Here is a 17,040-nt window from a genome sequence, read left to right on the forward strand (position 1 = left end):
GGCTGGCTTAGAGGTTAAGATCAGCTTAGTTCAGCTTGAAAATTTCTGCCTTTGCTCGGAAGGCAAAGGGGATTGTACCAAGTTTAGACATTTGCCTGACAAGCCACTCAGCCTCCTCTGTAAAATTCTGATTTTTGCCTTTCTCTTACCTAGAAATCCCAAATCTCTGGTGTCCCAGCAATCCCTCTAGAAGTGGGGGGTCAATGGCACATGGAGACCTCAGGTTCCCAAATCCTGCCCAACTCCTCCCCACCTTCCTCCCGCAACACCAGACCCTTGGGCACAGGCAGGTTAACCTGGATTAACCCCTTGGAGTGAAGAACAGAAACCCTACTCTAGAAACTACATCTTGGTGTTATATTGGTGCATAACGCAGCCTTTTTTTCCCCTGCCAAAGATTACACGAAGAAGAAAAAACTGGAAAAAGGATCTACCAGAAACTCAAGGAATCCAGCTTGATGTCTCAGGCAGTGGAACATCACTACTTAAACAAGACATTGATTGAGAAGATGTTTGGGGGTAAAATGATGACCAAGATCCGCTGCTTGAAGTGTCTGAATGTCTCCTCCCGAGAAGAAGCCTTCACAGACCTGTCCCTGGCTTTTCCCCCACCAGACAGGCATGTGCGTGGGAGCACATCTGTTTTACCGGTGGAAGAAATTGGCCCACAGTTTATTGAGCCTCCTGAAAACTCAAGCCAGCTTACGGGGTCTCCCTGGATCCAGAGGAAGGCCCCCATGGCTGGAGACCTTCCAGCCTCACCGATGCCGGTGGAAACATTGGGCTTCCAGGAGCCAGGAGAAGCAGCACATCCCTTAAGTGGTGATGCTGTTGGAGTGGATGCAGCCAAAGACCCTCTCTCAGCTTTTGGGGAGCAGGCGTGTGCTCCCAAGGACTCCAGATCCGTTCCAGATTTAATCAACTATTTTCTATCCCCAGAGAGACTGACAGCAGAGAATAAATACCACTGTGAGAAATGCGCGTCCTTGCAGGACGCTGAGAAGGTGGCAGAGCTGACGGAGGGTCCACACTACCTCATCCTCACGCTGCTGCGGTTCTCCTTCGACCCACGGACTATGAAGAGAAAGAAGATCTTGGACAACGTCTCCATCCCTGTGGTGCTCAAGTTGCCTGTCCTTGTTGCCCCGGAGGAAACTGAGGAGGTTTGCCGGCACGGGAAGGACAGGACTACCTCGGGAAGTGGCTTCATGTCTGTCCTGTATGACCTCTGCAGTGTGGTGGTGCATTCAGGCATCTCCTCTGAGAGCGGCCACTACTACTGCTACTCCAGGGAGTGCACTGACACTGTCCCCCAGGGGCAGCCCCGGGACAGGGCGCCGAAACCGGCCTCCGACAAGCAGTTGGACTTTGAAATCCAGTGGTACCTCTTCAACGACACCAGGGTTTCCTTCTCCTCCTTCGAATCAGTCAGCAATGTCACCTCTTTCTTCCCCAAGGACACTGCCTACGTCCTCTTCTACAGGCAGCGGCCGGGCAGGCAGAGCTGCCTGCTGCACGAGGCTCTGGCCGAGGCTGGCCGCCTGCACAGTGAACCCTCCCTCCATAAGGACTTGATGGAAGCCATTTCCAAAGATAACATCCTCTACTTGCAGGTAACTCCCGCTGCCGTGCACAGCAGGGTGCGATCCTGCGGCTGCCCGGCTCAGGGGCCACATTCCCACCCATCCGGGCAGCAGCAGGGCCACGTCCTGCAGATAAATCCGTGCGTGTGGATACCCACCCACTCCCCGAAGCTGAATCCCTTTTCCTTTTTAGCACCCAGGTATAAAGAGGTGGCAGTTTTCTGATGAAATTGGGCATTGAGGTTGGTGCGGGACACCTTGTGACTGTGCTCGGGGTTGACTTATTGTTGCCTGCCCCAGGCAGCTCTGCCTGAAATTTTCTCCTAAGTGCCTGGGAAAGATGGGTGAGCTGGGAATACGAACTATAATAGAACACATGTCATTCAACTGGCAGAGTCCAACGCTTTCCAAACAGCAGTGTCCTGCAGGACATGAGCAGCACCCAGAGGAATTCGAGGGGTCCCTCCTCTCCCAGAGGTGACGTGGAAGGGCTGGTTTTTGATCTCTGGAGAGCTGCAACGCTTTGCTTGCATCCCTCCCACCGAGCTCTAATGATGAGCACATGGCTCTCTCGCTCCAGTTTAATTGGGAGGAGGCCACCAGGGGCAACCAAACAGGCTCCTGGCTCCTTGGGGAAGGTGGGAGCATCCCCCTACCCGGGTCATTTATCTGCAGCTTGTGTTATTTCTCCCCCTTTCTTCTCCCAGGAGCAGGAAAAAGAAGCGAGGAACAGAGCTGCCTACATTTCCGCCTTGCCGAAATCCCCTCTGTGGTGGAGAGATTTTGACAGGGACAAGGATGATGACAGCTCGTCAGGGGGCTGCAGCCCGGCGGCGGGTGGGGGTGGATCCGGCTCCTTTCATGGACTTGTCTTCTAGCCAATGGGTTAAACCAGATGGCCAATGTCCACAGGGCCAACCCTAAGCCAGAGGCTCCTCTTCCTCACCCTGATGACAGCGGGCATCCTGGAGGAGGATTTGGGGAACATTTCAATGGAAAAGGACTCAGGGGCTGATTTGGAGGCACCCGGAGGGTCCCACTGCTTCCTATGCACTTGGTCTTCACGCCTTAATATAACTAAGCTAAAGCAGAGATGAGCAGCTGCCGACAGCTCAGAGAAGTGCCCTTTTGCTTCAGCATAGCCGTGTCTTGCCTGCTGTGAGCCGTGCCACCAGCCTGGGGAGGGGATGGGGACAGGGACGGGGATGAAGACGGACCCAGTGGGCCTCAGGGATAAAGATGTCCCATGCATGTCCCGTCTGCAGCCCTTCCCATGGCACTGAGTTGATTTTTGGGGGCCCTCTGCTTGGTTGTTGTTTGGGGTTTTTTTTTTTTTTAATGTGGTTTTGAGAACTCATCTTGACACACCTCTAAAGACAGAAAAAGGCTGAAAAAGCTGACAAATGCCAATCAGCCAATGCGATGACACTGATCTGGTGGGACAGTGAGCTTGCAAGCCTGCTTGGTCACAGTGAGCAGTGACAGGTTGACCAGAGGGGTTTTATTCAGCATTGCAAAGCACCCAAAAGAGACCGAGGGGCGCAAACACCTCCAGCCAAGAGAGACTGACCTGGTCCAGTGGAGGTTTTTTGGGATCCAGCCCTGTTGTGTTACTGGTGACCTCTGGGTGCTGTAAGTGTACAGAGCAGGCCCAGACACACAGCTGTTTTTTTCAGACGTGTCTTTAGGCCTGGGTTAGCCTCTTCCTGCTGGTGTTCATCTCATGGCTTTCGGGGCTGGATCTGCCCTTTAAAACTTGGGTTTTCCTTTGGGATACCTTGAACTGAGCAGCAAATGACAGAGCCCCCCCTAAACCCACTAGCTGTTTTTTTAAAACGCTGATTTGCAAGGAGAGTAGTCCAACCAGATATATCAACCCAATATAAATACATACTATGTAAACCAATGTATTATATAAATCAATAATGGGACAGAGGCTGATTTCGGTGGCAGGAGACCAACCCAAGCCCCGGGCAGCATGTCGACAGGACCACAGCTCCCTGCCGTGTCTCTCCCCAGCCACTGTCCCTGCCTGCTCATTCCTCGCACCTGTAGTAGAGATTTCTCTAGCTCAAGTGGCAGAGACTTGTGCCTTAGGTTCTGGGTGCAGGGCCTAATCCTGACCGTGGTGTATCAGGGTGGGAATGTTGTGTTGCTGTGGAGGAAAAAGCAAAGCACAGACATTGCTACAGATAATGAGAGCAGAAAGTCTGCTAGAGAGGACACTTGGGATCAAATCTCTGGTGTATAGTATCATATTCTTTTCTTGCCTTTCCTATATATAAATAAAGGAAATTAATTCAACGTAGAGGCTTAGTGTCTTATTCAAATACTCATAGCCGTTGGGCTGATGGGTCAAAAAAGAAATGGGGAAGCCAATGGGAGATGAGCATCCAACCTCACGGACGTGGGACAACCCTGCAGAGTGGTGGCTTGGAAGAGGGGAGCAGGGAGAGGTGGGATGGGGAGCCCAGCCTTGAGCTGCGTACCCTCCAAAGGGTACCCTGTTAGTGGGGCTTGGCAGATGAGCAGTGGAGTGTTGAATTTAAGTCCGAAGAAGAAAAAAATATGGACCCCCAAACTGAAGTTACACAAAATGTGCCGTGCTTCTCAGTATTATGAATAGACTTTTATGAACCTCCTGCCCAAAGAGGTTGCTGAAAGCTTTCGTGTTGCTGTCATGCCAGGTCCTTGCTTTGTGCTGGAGTGTCACCTGGAGACATTTTCTGGGCCGCGTGCTGGAAGATGCTTTTGCAGTAAGACTGTCTGTGCCTTGATGAGATCCTAATCTAAATAATCAAGGCAGATAATCAACCCAACATGGAAACGCTCTTCCCTGAGCGTGTTTTTCCCCAAGATTTTCTGAGACAGGCAGAGGCAAACTGCACGCAGTGCTCAGCACAGATGGCAACCTGGATACTTTCAACGGTGTAACGAGGTGGTCTGGTTTAGTCCCTGTTCGTTTCCTATAATTCTTAGCATTGAATTTCCCTTTTGGACTCAGCCCTGTTTTCACAGCATTATCTACAGTTGTACCATGATTCTGTCCCCAAAAGAATTACTATATATATGCATATAGATTAAATATGTATTTATATACATAATATACACATTTCTATAATTATCAGATAAATATATGTAAGATGAGTAATATATGAAATACTCAACATAGATTAAATTTTGCATTAATATACTTTATTAAAACTATTATTATTATTACTGTGAATATTATTACTAAACCATATGTTATCATATTATAACTATACTAGTATTAGTATATTATAATATATGGTATTAGTAATACACTGTTAATATTATAGAATCATAGAACCATGGGATGGTTTGGGTTGGAAGGGACCTTTGAAGATCATCTAGTTCCAACCCCCCTGCCATGGGCAGGGCCACCTTCCACCAGCCCAGGTTGCCCAAAGCCCCGTCCAACCTGGCCTTGAACCCTTCCAGGGAGGGGGCAGCCACAGCTTCTCTGGGCAACCTGTGCCAGGGCCTCACCCCCCTCACAGGGAACAATTTCTTCCTTAGATCTCATCTAAATCTGCCCTCTTTCAGTTTAAAACTGTTCCCCCTCGTCCTATCCCTACTCCCCTGATGACGAGTCCCTCCCACCGTTCCCGCAGCCCCTTCCAGCCCTGGGAGGCCACTCTAAGGTCTCCCTGGAGCCTTCTCTTCTCCAGCTGAACCCCCAACTCTCTCAGCCTGTCCTCACAGGGGGTGCTCCAGCCCCCAACCATATTTGTGGCCTCCTCCAGACTCACTCCAACAGGTCCGTGTCTTTCTTGTGTTGGGGATTACAGCGCTGGACACAGCACTGCAGGTGGGGTCTCACAAGAGTGGAGTAGAGGGGCAGAATCACCTCCCTCGAGCTGCTGGCCACGCTTCTTTTGATGCAGCCCAGGATACGGCGGGCTTTCCAGGCCCTTCATCTCCCAGTTTGTCTTGATACCGGGGATTGCCTGACCCACACGCAGGACCTTGCACTTGGCCTCGTTCAGCTTCATGAGACCAACTCCTCAAGCTTGTCAAGGTCCCTCTGGATGGCATTCCTCTTCTCTAGGGTACCAACCACACCACTCAGCATGGTGTCATCTGCAAACTTGCTGAGGGTGCACTCAATCCCACTGTCCATGTCATTGATGAAGATACAGTATTGGTCCCAGTATGGACCCTTGAGGGACAACACTCATTACTTGTTTCCACTTGGATACTGAGCAGTAAATCTTTCGACACGGCCTTCCAGCCAATTCCTTATCCATCTAGCAGTCCATCCATCAAACCCATCTCCTTCCAATTTAGAGGTAAGAATGTTATGGGGGTCCATATCAAAGGCCTTACAGAAGTCTGGTATAGCTTTAGTATAGTGTGTTACTATCTGTGCTATACCAATTCTGGTATAGATTGTATTAATATTAGTGTTAGTAATAACTGAAATATTTGTATATGGTGTATCGTTAAAGTATATACTGTGGTATATCCAGAAGTATGGCCTGTAGTTTCACACATTCCTCTGGCTGAGGAGAGCCCACAGTGGAGTCCCCAGCTCCAGGTTTGGGATCCCAGATGTGCTGCAGATGTGAGGTGATGCTACTCCTGTCTAAAGAAAGGGGTTACAGGGGCTGTGCTGCAGGGAGGTGTCTGTCCTCAGGTGTCTGGGTTTTTTTTTAAAAGTAGATGTAAGTGTCTTGAAGGGGGTGTTGAACTTTTAACGCTGGGAAAAGGGATTTTTCTTGTGCTTAGGTTTTTATGGGTGATTTGCTGTCCTGAGCTGGGGCTTACAGGTGTTGAGCTGCTGATGGGCAATGAAGGCAGTATTTGTCCTCACCCTGCACACACCAAAGTGTATCCCTGGAGCAGATACATAGTTTGAAATTCACTTCAGTGGCTGAAAAACACATGGTTTGTGTTCAGGTATTGGGAAGAATCCTGACTGCATCCTAAAGGCCCTCATTACACAGACAGGACACCTGAAGCTGTAGAGGATATTTGGTGACATGCTGGGAAGATGCTCTGAAAGCTTTAAAGGTGCTGCATAATTCAACTTGATCCAGTCATTAATTCCCTCTTTTCTCTCCCCACTCTGAATCCATGCTGGGAGTCACCAGTGAGAGATGTCTTTTTATTATTATTCTTTTATTTTCCCGTTGCTTTCCTGCTGCATATACAGTACTTAAGAATGAGATCACCTTCACGTCAGGCATGTACCATGTTTATTAACAGCAAAAAAAAGTATTATCTAGGCTTCACTCAAGACCGATTTACAGGATAAATAATTGTTTCAAATTACTTAAAAAAAACCAAACAACAAAACCCCAAAGAATAAATTAATAACTTAAATGATTAGCTGTCCACAGTGATTTGAAAACTTAATAACCATTCAAACAGTGACACCACAAGAAGACACGTACTGTACAGTTTGCCACAGATTACTCTTGTCCTTCCTTCTACAAATGGAAAAAAAAAATTTAAAAATGCTTCTCTTTAAGAACAGTCATAGGCTTTTAAACACACAAAACATCCCTGCGAATTGGCTGCCGACGTGACGGCTTCAAAGCCAGGGCTCTGACCCCCCCCACCCCTCACAGAAGGTTAAGAAACAAATGGAGAAAACTACCCTAATTTGGCTGGGTCTGTTCCCATGCAACAATGGCCAGAGTCATTGGGGACTCGCTGACTTCGCCAAGGGCTGGGTTAAGTGGGACATAACTACTCTAAAGGTTTGGTCCTAACCCTATGGGATTCATCGGTGGGCTCCCCATGGAGCCCAGGGTCCTGCTTCCTTCCCCTCTCCGTGAGGTGCTTCAGCCACCACATCCAAAGGGCTCTCAAAGAAAACATTACATTTTCAGGGTCAAGGTGGCAGCAGAACACTGAAACTGTGCAAATGGCTTTTCCCCCACCTGCCTTGCTCAGGAGAAAATTCTGCCAAGTTTTTTTTTCCACCTTGGTAGTGGAGAATGAGAGTTTTTTAATGAGCTTTGCAGAGCGGGGTGTGTAGTGTTGTGTGTGATGCTGGGCATGACAACGGGGTACTACCAGAAGCTGCCTGGCTGTTGGATGCAGACTCTAAACCAGCTCTTTGCATTATTAGCTGTCAATTGACTACACCACACGATGCATCTGTGTATTAAAAATCTTCATTTTTACAAGCTGGAGAAAGAGCGGGATGCAGAGTTCAAATGAACGCCTTCATCCCACCTAACGATAAAGTGTGGTGTCACCGAAAGAACAACAGTTAAAAAGATGATTTCTTATCTCCTGGTCTTGGAGCAGACCTCTTCCACGTAGTCAACCCACTGGCCTACAAATGAACCCGTTATATGTTAGCAATGGGCTGCAACAAAAATTAAAAGCCTGCTGATTGGAAGCAAGTCCACTGAGAGGTTCTTTCAGCTCCAGAGCTGTTTCAGTCATGTGGCCCAGCTTCTGCTCCAGATGTTAAAATTTGGATGTCATGTGCCAGGACTGGCTGGCCATGGGTTGGCAGGGGGAGAGCTCTTTGGTGACACCTTGCTACATATCAACTTTTCTCAGGAGCAGCTACTAAAGTAGCAACCTGGTTAAGAGTACAACTCCAGGAGTTGTGAACAAGGAGATAAAATTGCGACTACAAGGATGAGACACCAAGAACAAGCTGATGTAGGGTTGAATTGCTGCAGGCCAAGGAGAAATCATGACGAAAAGGTGGACATCTCTACCTTCAAGAGCCTCATTAACAGTTGCAAGATCATTATGTACATGTGGGCAGGCTGATGCTTTCTGGGCAGAGAAGAGAGACATGCAGACTCACCAGGCATCTAAACTGGTTTACTGGCCCTTGTGATTTGATGCTGGACTGGTCCCTCTGATTTTCTTGTCGGCTCTTTGATGGCCATGAGTGTCCTCTGGCTGGGTTTGGGGTTAGGCTCTGCTCTTCGCCCTTCCCGTTACAAGTGGCTCTTCTCCATAGGCACAGCCCCACTGCATCCATCTCATCCAGACAACATCCCATCAACAGGACACAGTGCACACGGGTGTCAACTTTTACATGGAATAGCAATATCACCAGGTGCAAAAACAATGCAAGCATGACTTGGGAAAACTATCCTCTTATTCGCCGTCTAGGCCAGGACCTGGGAGCTATTTAAACATCTTCTTACCAAAATCCACCACCACATAAGACCTGGACATGGCTCTACCCTTCCCAAGTAGCCATGCTCAACGGGTGGCCAAAGCAAGCCAACTCTTCCGGATATGCTCAAGGGTCTGGGACACCAGGGTGTAGGGGCTGGTGTGGGGCTGCAGAGAGCTCTGGTTTCTAAAAAATATACAGGTTCAAGCTGTCCCCGAGTTGCTCAGACTGTGTGTCCATGTCCTGGATGACTTGGTCTGAGCCAGTCAGCCCTCTCCCAGGTGCAAGGGATAGCCCCAGTGTGGATTAGGTTCTCTTGTTGGGGGCTATGGTCTCAGGGGTTGAGCTGTGCTTTGCCACTTGGCTTCATAGCCAGAGGAGAGGCCCTGGCCCTGTTTCGGACTCTACAGGACTCTAGGCAATACTTTTGGCCTCTTCCACCACATGGAGGAGTCTCCGCTCAGCCCCAGCAGCACAGGATCTCAGGGTAAATTGAGGGGGAAGAGATGTCTCTAGTCCCACTCTCTTCTCCAAACTATGGTGTTGATCTAGCCTGGTCTTGAAAAGCTCCAAGGATGAAGGTGGATCCTCGTGGGATGACCCTCTGAAGCCATGGCACTGCTGCCCATGACCATCTCATGGGAGCCCCAGAGCAAGGTGTCTCTGAGCATGTCTGGGTCCCCACATTTCTGGTAGGGCTTCTCCTGTCCAGCTCAGAGCTGGGTACATGGACCAAGGTTCTCTGAAAGTCAGAGCACCGAGGCATCATTTTGTTGGGCAAGATGATGACCCCCTTGAGAGTGAAGTGCCCTGGGTAAGTCTTGAGAGCAGTGGGAGCTCCCCTCCCACCAGTGCATGGCTTTTATTGAGCAAAAACCCACTCCACAACCCACAGATCTCAATATATCTGACTTGAGACTCATGCCAAAGGAGCACATGGTGAGGACCAAGACTCAAGTCTTGCTGGCAAACTCCCCTGCCCTCTCTCCTCCCAACCTCACATCCTCCCATATATAACCCTTGTCAGTGGATGGTAGCTCTGGGTCTAAATCCATCCCAGTTAGCTCCCACTTCACCCAAGTCATAACTACCTTTTGGTTCGGGCTCTGGATTTGGCCCTATCTTCCAGACACTCAGCTTTACGCTGGCACAGTCTACACTCACATGTATTTTCTTTTTCCAACTTGAGACCAAGCCTAAGCCTGGCATCCATTTAGAGATGTGAATGTATTTCCCACTGAACACTCAAATGTCACCTCAGAGCAAAGCAGCTCCAAGGTAGATCACACATCTCACCAGACAGAGGAACCATGGGCAGCAGTTGCACACACCTTTGGAGACTTCTGTCTTTAAAACCAACAGCTTAGACATTTTAAAACTTGGGCAGAACTTTGAGCCATGGCCTTGGTACTTCATAAAACTAAATAGTGAGGTCATGATGCTTGTCCCACCGACAACCCTTCTCCACGAGCACGCACAAACACAAAGCACATCCCTTCGCTTAAATGGAACCATAGAGCTGAAGAGCAGGCTCTGACGAGAAGACTCAAGCCATTTTAATTGCAATTAAAATGAATCATTTGCAGTGTTCTCAGCTTCCTAAAATACCTATTTCTAACAAAAGACCCAGTCGTACTTGAGCATCCAAGTATAGAGTGGATGTAATAAATTCAATGCCTTCAGGACAAAGTTCTTGGCAGTCCGTGTAATTAAACCAGCTGCTTTTCAATATGGTTTAAGACTAAATACTGCACAAACATTAATCATCAGGGACTTCTGTAATCAGCTCGGCAACCATCAGGAATGACTATTTCCACTGCAGCCATTGATTACTTAATGGCTTTCAGGAGGGTTTGATATACTCATGTCTATATGGCAATGAATAGAGTCTATGGGCTGCTCTTTAGTTCGGAGGGGCCATTTGCTTGGTGCTTAGCAGGGAAAAAAAATGGAGGAATATACCTGCGTCTGGGAAAACAGAGACCTCACTGCAAAGCAGAGAGGGACAGGCAACCAGCAGTTGCAAAATGGCTGCTTTGGGGATGGCTTGGTCCTTGGTTGGCTGAATGCAAAGGGTCAGTTGCTGGGGATGGTCATGAAGGCAGACTGAAACGGGGAAAAGAGCTATCCCATGCTATTGTGTGCCCCATGAACAAATGCAGACATTTCTGGGATGTGGAGAAAAAGGACTAGCTTCTTCATGAAGGGCTTTTCCAATCTTAATTAATGCTTTGGGGGTGGGCACTGAATGCACCTAATCCCAGCACAGAATCGCAGGGCACCGACTCAACAAAATGCATCCCAACCCATTGTGTTGTCTCTCAGGCCACTGCACCATCAGAAAGGTCTATTGCTGCTGCCTCCTCTTCACCTCCCTGCTTTCAGGGTATTTTTGGGACGACCTGAGTTCCCCATCTTCCAGGTGGAGTAAAAGACTCAATCTGAGCATGGGCCATCACTTGATTTCTCCAGGCTTTTGGTCCGGTTTAAATTTTTTTTAGCCTGCAGCTGGGCTCAGTTTCATCTTGAGAATAGTTGCATTGTTTGATTGAGAGAGACCCAAAGCAGCATAAAGAGCCATTCCCAAAATTCCTGCTGCAATCCACCTCAGAGGTGGCTGCATTTTAGTGCGAGAGGAGAAAAGCGCAATTTTGGCAGAGAAATACAACCAGCATGCACCGTAACCCTTCTCTCCCAACCTCATCTTCCTTTGTGTCCACCTAACAGTTTAGAGGATGAATTAGGAAAAAAATCAGCTTTCCACTTGAGTCACATTTGCTTTTCCCTGGGGATGGGGAGCTTGCTCTCAGCTGGCTGAACACACGCTTCGGTGGGCTTTGGATCAGGCCCAAAGATTAGCCTCCCCTGAGATGCAGTGATGAAAGAGGCTATAGAAATATGAAACACTGTACTCTGGTCTTCATTTCATTATCTCACCATGCAAGCGTGCAAGCCCCCAGTGAGAGGCAAAGGCCCTTGCAGGCTGTAACACACTCCCCAACCTTCAGAAAGCATCTGGCTGTGCTATATCTTCCCTTCTGGATCTTTTTTTTTTTCCATTTCTTTTCTCCTAGATGGTTATTTTTTTCACCATGAGCTTCATTTGCGTCATTATTTCTGTAAAAGGCCAACACTTCAATGTCTTAAAAGGGCTGTCAGAGCTTTTGCATTAATATCCTTCCCTTTCATGGCATGGGGGAAGAAAACATAAACTGGTGTTGGAAGTTCAAGACTTATTTTACCAACAAGCAGCCCTTAAGAGACTGCTATCCTGTCCCTGTGTGGGTTACATCAGGCCTTTTCCAAACTCAGGCCAAGCTTAAACAGATGTGCTAATGCTCAAGCATCTATAATCAATACAACTTGGTGGTGTTGGTGGAACATAGAGCCTGTGGCACTGGGAGGGGTTCAACTTGCAGAAAGAATAGCTCCAGCTATTTAATCAATATTATTACCTAATCTTTCTAATGTCTCCATCGTTTGTCTCTCAGTAGGTGGTTGGCCTGTTTGTTCGTGTCAGTGCTTGCTGTCTGGCAATCAGGCTGCTCCATGGCAATCCCTAGTCCTTCCTGTTTTCATGAGATCATGAATTATTATCTCTGCAATAAACTGTCTCTTCCTTCTTGGCTCTCTGCACTCAGCAGCTGTCTGGGGAGCAATCCCAAAGCCTGGATGTGTCAATGATGCTGACAAGGGGCAACAGCAGATTCCCACCCATAATTAGAGCCTAGGGTCATTAACATCAAGAAGCCCCATTTCTGTGTTGAAGAAACATTGCTGAAGATGGGGGGAAAATATCTAGTCCAGTTCTTTTCACCCACCCCAAACCAACCATAATGCTACATTAAAGTTAATACGGAAACACCTTGCCCTAACTCTCCTGACCAGCCTCTTCCCAAGCCTAAATCCTCACCATCAACCAACATTCCAATTACTCTACTCCATTCCTCCAAGACACACCCCACTGGACCTCCTCACCCAAGACCAACCTCTGCAGTACAGCACCCACTTTCTCCCAGTCCTTGCAACAGCCTTCCACTCCCTCCTTGTCACTCATCCTCGCACCAGTCCAGATATACAGAGTCTCCAGAACCTTCCTGCACCCCTCATACTCAACCACAGAGCTTCTCATGATGCCTGCAGATGTAGGACTCTCACTCTATGGGCTTTTTTTGTTGCCACAAAGGTCAGATTTTGGTTCTTAGGGCCAGATTCACAGGCAATTTGTTTCAGCTAGGCAGTGGGTCAGTGCTTAAATTCTGCTATCCAAAGCCAATCTCTCCAGATCATTGACTTTGAGAGATGCTGGAGAGCATCAAAGGCAGAAGACACCCCACAAAACTGGTTGTTTCACACGTGCATGCATGTGTGCGAGCATGTGCTGGCATATACACGTGTGTGTATGATGGGGCAAGTCTTGGGCTTCCGAGTCTGTTCAATGGGACAGTCTGGCTGCTCTTCAAGCTCCTGAACGTTAACAACCACAACTAAAACCATGGGGGTTGTCCTACCAGGAGGAGTATAGCCCTCAGAGGTTTTGAACATATTATTTACAAGAGATGGGACAACAGAAGTGATTTCAAAAGGAATGGTCCTTGCTCAATTTCGGGATTGGGAGGAGGCAGAGGGCAACCATAGAGAGTGGGGAATCCGACCTGGGGAATGATGTCCTGTGAGAGAGGCTGCAAACCTACATGGCATGGTTTGGGGGTACAGTTTGGAAGAAGACGGGGAGAGATGATGCAGTGTTAGCACATACAAGGTGGCTTTAATAGCTGTAAGCAAAAGATGTGTAGGGTGAAACCTGGTATTGCTAAATCGAAGTTCCTGGATAGTGCATCCAGCAGCTAAAGCCCAAACCGAGCCACCGAACATAGTTGGTCTTTATCACTGGCAAACAGTATCTGCCAAGTCTTCCCCTGAAATTAAGTTTCTTTTTGTCTTAAAAGAAAAAAAAAATAAAAATGAAGACCCCCCTCCTCTCCACAGACAAGTCTTAGAAATCCAGCCCAAGTGGAGCTGGCAGCCCGGCGGGGCCCCAGCTGGGGAAAACTGCCGAGACATTTGCCTGTTTCACTGCTTGCCCCAGGGGCTACTGCTTCGTGTTCTTGGCGGGCTCCGAGGACTGCCGCACATCAGTCCACTCCTGCATGGTGCTCTGCAGTGCCTGTGTCTTCTCCTTGTCCACTTGCACGTAATCAACCTTCTCGTCCGAGGCGACTGATGAGGTGGAGGGCTGCAGGGAGGAGAAACACGGCCACCGCCTGGTCACTCATCAGCTCCCTGCTCTTACCCCTCGCTCCGTCCCACAGCAGCACACTGTCACCTCTCCTGATTTTCTTGCAGACTCGATAGCTCATCACCCTCCCTCTAACCTCCCAAAGGGTCTTGGATGAAGGATTTCAGTCTGCTCTGCATCTTGCATGCATGAGACTGCAGTGCAATGGGAGGGTAGAAACAGCACCTGGGTCTCTATCTTCCCATCACAACTGTGACATAAATGTTTGGCCACAGTTGTGGTAGCTAACTGCTGATATCTCAAATTCAGAGTTGCATCTTGCTCATTTTCCTGTAAAGAACTCAAGAACTCTTATAGATACACATAAAAACCCCAGCTCCATCCCTCTTAGCTTATTTTCATCCCCCAAATAACAGATATGTTTGCAGGTTCACCCAGGAGACCTGTTGAGGAAGAAGGAGATACTTTTTTCCATAGTTTCTTGAGTCCTGGAACTTTGTCTGCCTCTACAAGTATTTCAGAGGAATTCCCAGCTGCTCGCAACCGGAGCCAGGGGATGTTTTTTCATGGTCTAAAATCACCTTTCCAGGTTGGGATGTAATATAAATTGGTATTATCTGCAGAAATATTGCTGGGCAGAAAGAAACAATCCAGGGACAACTGTCAGCTAATAAAAACACCTACCCAGTGGGATGTTTTGCCTAGGAAACAAGGCAGTGTTTGAGAAAGTCGAGGCCAACTCACAGGTGGTTCCCACACAGGTTTATACAATGCCTTGTCCTTCACCATCTCCTTGCTCAGGGCGCTGCTTTGCTTGAGCCAGTCTCTCCTTCCCCCTCCCAGTTTGCTCAGGGTGGCACCCAGCAGGACCTGCCTTTGGTCCCTCCCCAGCCCATTCAGTCACCCCTGGGTGTCCTCTTCATCTTAGTATGTGGCCTTGGTAGGGAGGTTGTGAAATCACAGAATCAACTAGGTTGGAAAGGACCTTGGAGATCATCCAGTCCAACCGTTAACCCAGCACTGACAGTTCCCCACTCCCCCAGATCCCTCAGCGCTGGGTCAGCCCGACTCTTCAACCCCTCCAGGGATGGGGACTCCACCACCTCCCTGGGCAGCCCATTCCAACGCCCAACTCTTTCTGAAAAGAAATGCTTCCTGATATCTAGTCTAAACCTTCCCCAGCACAACTTGAGGCCATTCCCTGTTGTCCTAAAAAAATCTCCATCATATGAGATCTTTAAGTGTCATCTGTCACCTCAGGAGAGAGAGTTTCTTTGGGATGTGGGGATGCCCTGAGGTCCTCCACTGCCCTATTTTCCTATGATTCACTCCTGTGTATGAACCTGGAGAAAAGTCACCTACATCTGGGTCTTTAGGAGCTTCCCCTTCCACATTACTGCATGACACTTGGCACAGGCATCCCATTCCTGACCCATCTTCTCCTCACAGCTCTTTCTCACCGGGCAATGTCTTGATCAGCTCAACCTAACCTAGCTTTTAAACATCAGCTTCACTTTTTGAAAGCTGTTTGTACTTTTCTTGACCAAATGGCACGACTGGCAGGAGACAGGTGCCCAGTATTTTCTGAAAGTATCTCAGGTGGAAAAACCCGAGTCTGGTTTTAGATGACCTGTTGTTCTGAAGGAGGAAAAAGAAATTTTCTGATACTTCTTGGGATACTCCTGACAACTTCTGAATATACAATGGACATATACAATGTACAGCTGAATTTCTGGTCTCATCAGCACCCCTGAACCCCTGCACATCCATGCTTCTGGTAACGCTTCAGCAAGGCTGCGAACATGCGACAGAGACCGAGTCTGACCTAAAATAGATATAGCAGCAGATCTGCAGGAAAAAACACTCCTCTGAGATTACCACTTACCACCCCTGCTCAGGGCTTTGGACCATGCTGTTGCCAATGTGGATAAAAACCCTTAAACGCATCACTTTTAATCGTAAGTTTATAAAATGCCCCGTACCTTTCTGTGTGGCCCTGGTGAGCTTGGCTGGAAGTCCAGGGCCAGATAATCCACACTCCCTGAACTCTTTTTAGGCGCTGGGCTGTTGGTGCCACTAGGAACAGGAGAAGCAGAAATGGGGTTTTGCTAATGCAGGGAAGAGATAGGAGAGATAATGAGGATTAAAATGTGAAGAAGGAAAAAAAAAAAAAAGTATTAACACAAATCTGGCAATGAAATGCCTTGGTGGTACTTTTAAGAAAGGTCCCAGCCTGGATATGTGCTCATCTGTCTCTCGGGGACCAGGGTGTGCAGAACCCCTGGGGGACTATACGTATTGTGTATTGTCCCAACAATTATTTCAAGCTCATGCTCTTGATTTTATGTATCAGAGCAGTTCAGCTGCCTTTGTGCTGATATTATTCACGTGCCTGACATCAGATGTGGGCCTCAGCCTTTCCCAGGAACCACACCTCAGCAAGGCCAGACAACTCTGGGATCTTCACTAATCACAACCAGGCTACACAGAGCACAGATTTCCTCTACCCCCTTGGTTACATAGGCTCAAAAATATGCCTCAAGTCAACAGATTTGCAGAGAAAGACAAAATCCCCTCCCTATAAGCAGTGTCACTCTCTGGTGCTGCTCCGATAGCCCCTGCCCTCCACACAAACATGATGTCAACAGCTATTAGGGGAAAAAAAAAAAAACAACATGAAAAAAATCAACTTAAATTAGGAAAACAGACCGTGACAGTTCATAGATGTTTTTATCCCCTCTTAATTCCTGGCAAAGTAGGTGATACACATTTCTGCTCTCATAAACAGTTAAAAACCCAGTGGAACGTGTCATTTTAGGAACGAAAGTCATTGTTTCGTGCACGTAGGGATGTACGTAAGGACGCACACCACATTCATCACAGCGCTATCTGAGCACTGTCATGTCATCAGCTAGGAATGTGTTTGCAGAGCTGGGGAACGTATACGTCCTGCCAGGACCATATATCTTAGCTGTGAGGCTCTTACCATTGCCACGTAGTTCTCCTCGCTGTCTCCTGAGTCAGTGCTGGTGATGCTCTGGGAGGAGACAGGGCGACAGTATTGCAAAGAGCCGGCGTTGAAGGTCTGCCTGTAA

The 17,040-nt window shown here is 48.2% G+C and overlaps 2 protein-coding genes across 5 annotated transcripts in view; one reads left to right on the forward strand and one right to left on the reverse strand.

Annotated features, from left to right (window-relative positions):
- Positions 1-3,876, forward strand: part of USP35 (ubiquitin specific peptidase 35) — a 28,145-nt gene extending 24,269 nt beyond the window's left edge. For all 3 annotated transcript variants that reach the window (XM_026844837.1, XM_026844828.1, XM_026844848.1), the window contains exons 10-11: positions 398-1,613; positions 2,291-3,876. In XM_026844837.1, coding sequence (XP_026700638.1) covers positions 398-1,613; positions 2,291-2,461 — 1,387 coding nt within the window. In that variant the 3' untranslated portion in view covers positions 2,462-3,876. The remainder of the gene's footprint in view (positions 1-397; positions 1,614-2,290) is intronic.
- A 2,800-nt stretch (positions 3,877-6,676) lies between these two features.
- GAB2 (GRB2 associated binding protein 2) overlaps positions 6,677-17,040 on the reverse strand; it is a 43,071-nt gene continuing 32,707 nt past the window's right edge. The window contains exons 7-10 of one of the 2 annotated variants that reach the window (XR_003397632.1): positions 16,932-17,034; positions 15,928-16,053; positions 13,218-13,942; positions 6,677-13,170 (exon numbers count right to left, since the gene is read on the reverse strand). Coding sequence is in view for 1 of the 2 variants with exons in the window: in XM_026840952.1 (XP_026696753.1) it covers positions 13,799-13,942; positions 15,928-16,053; positions 16,932-17,034 (373 nt within the window). In the remaining variant the exon portion in view is untranslated. Of the gene's footprint in view, positions 13,943-15,927; positions 16,054-16,931; positions 17,035-17,040 lie in introns of both variants that reach the window. The other variant, XM_026840952.1, reaches the window with a different exon arrangement.

The sequence above is a fragment of the Athene cunicularia genome (genome assembly GCF_003259725.1).
Source record: "Athene cunicularia isolate RWA chromosome 1 unlocalized genomic scaffold, athCun1 chr1_part1, whole genome shotgun sequence".
In the NCBI taxonomy this organism is placed as follows: Eukaryota; Metazoa; Chordata; class Aves; order Strigiformes; family Strigidae; genus Athene; species Athene cunicularia.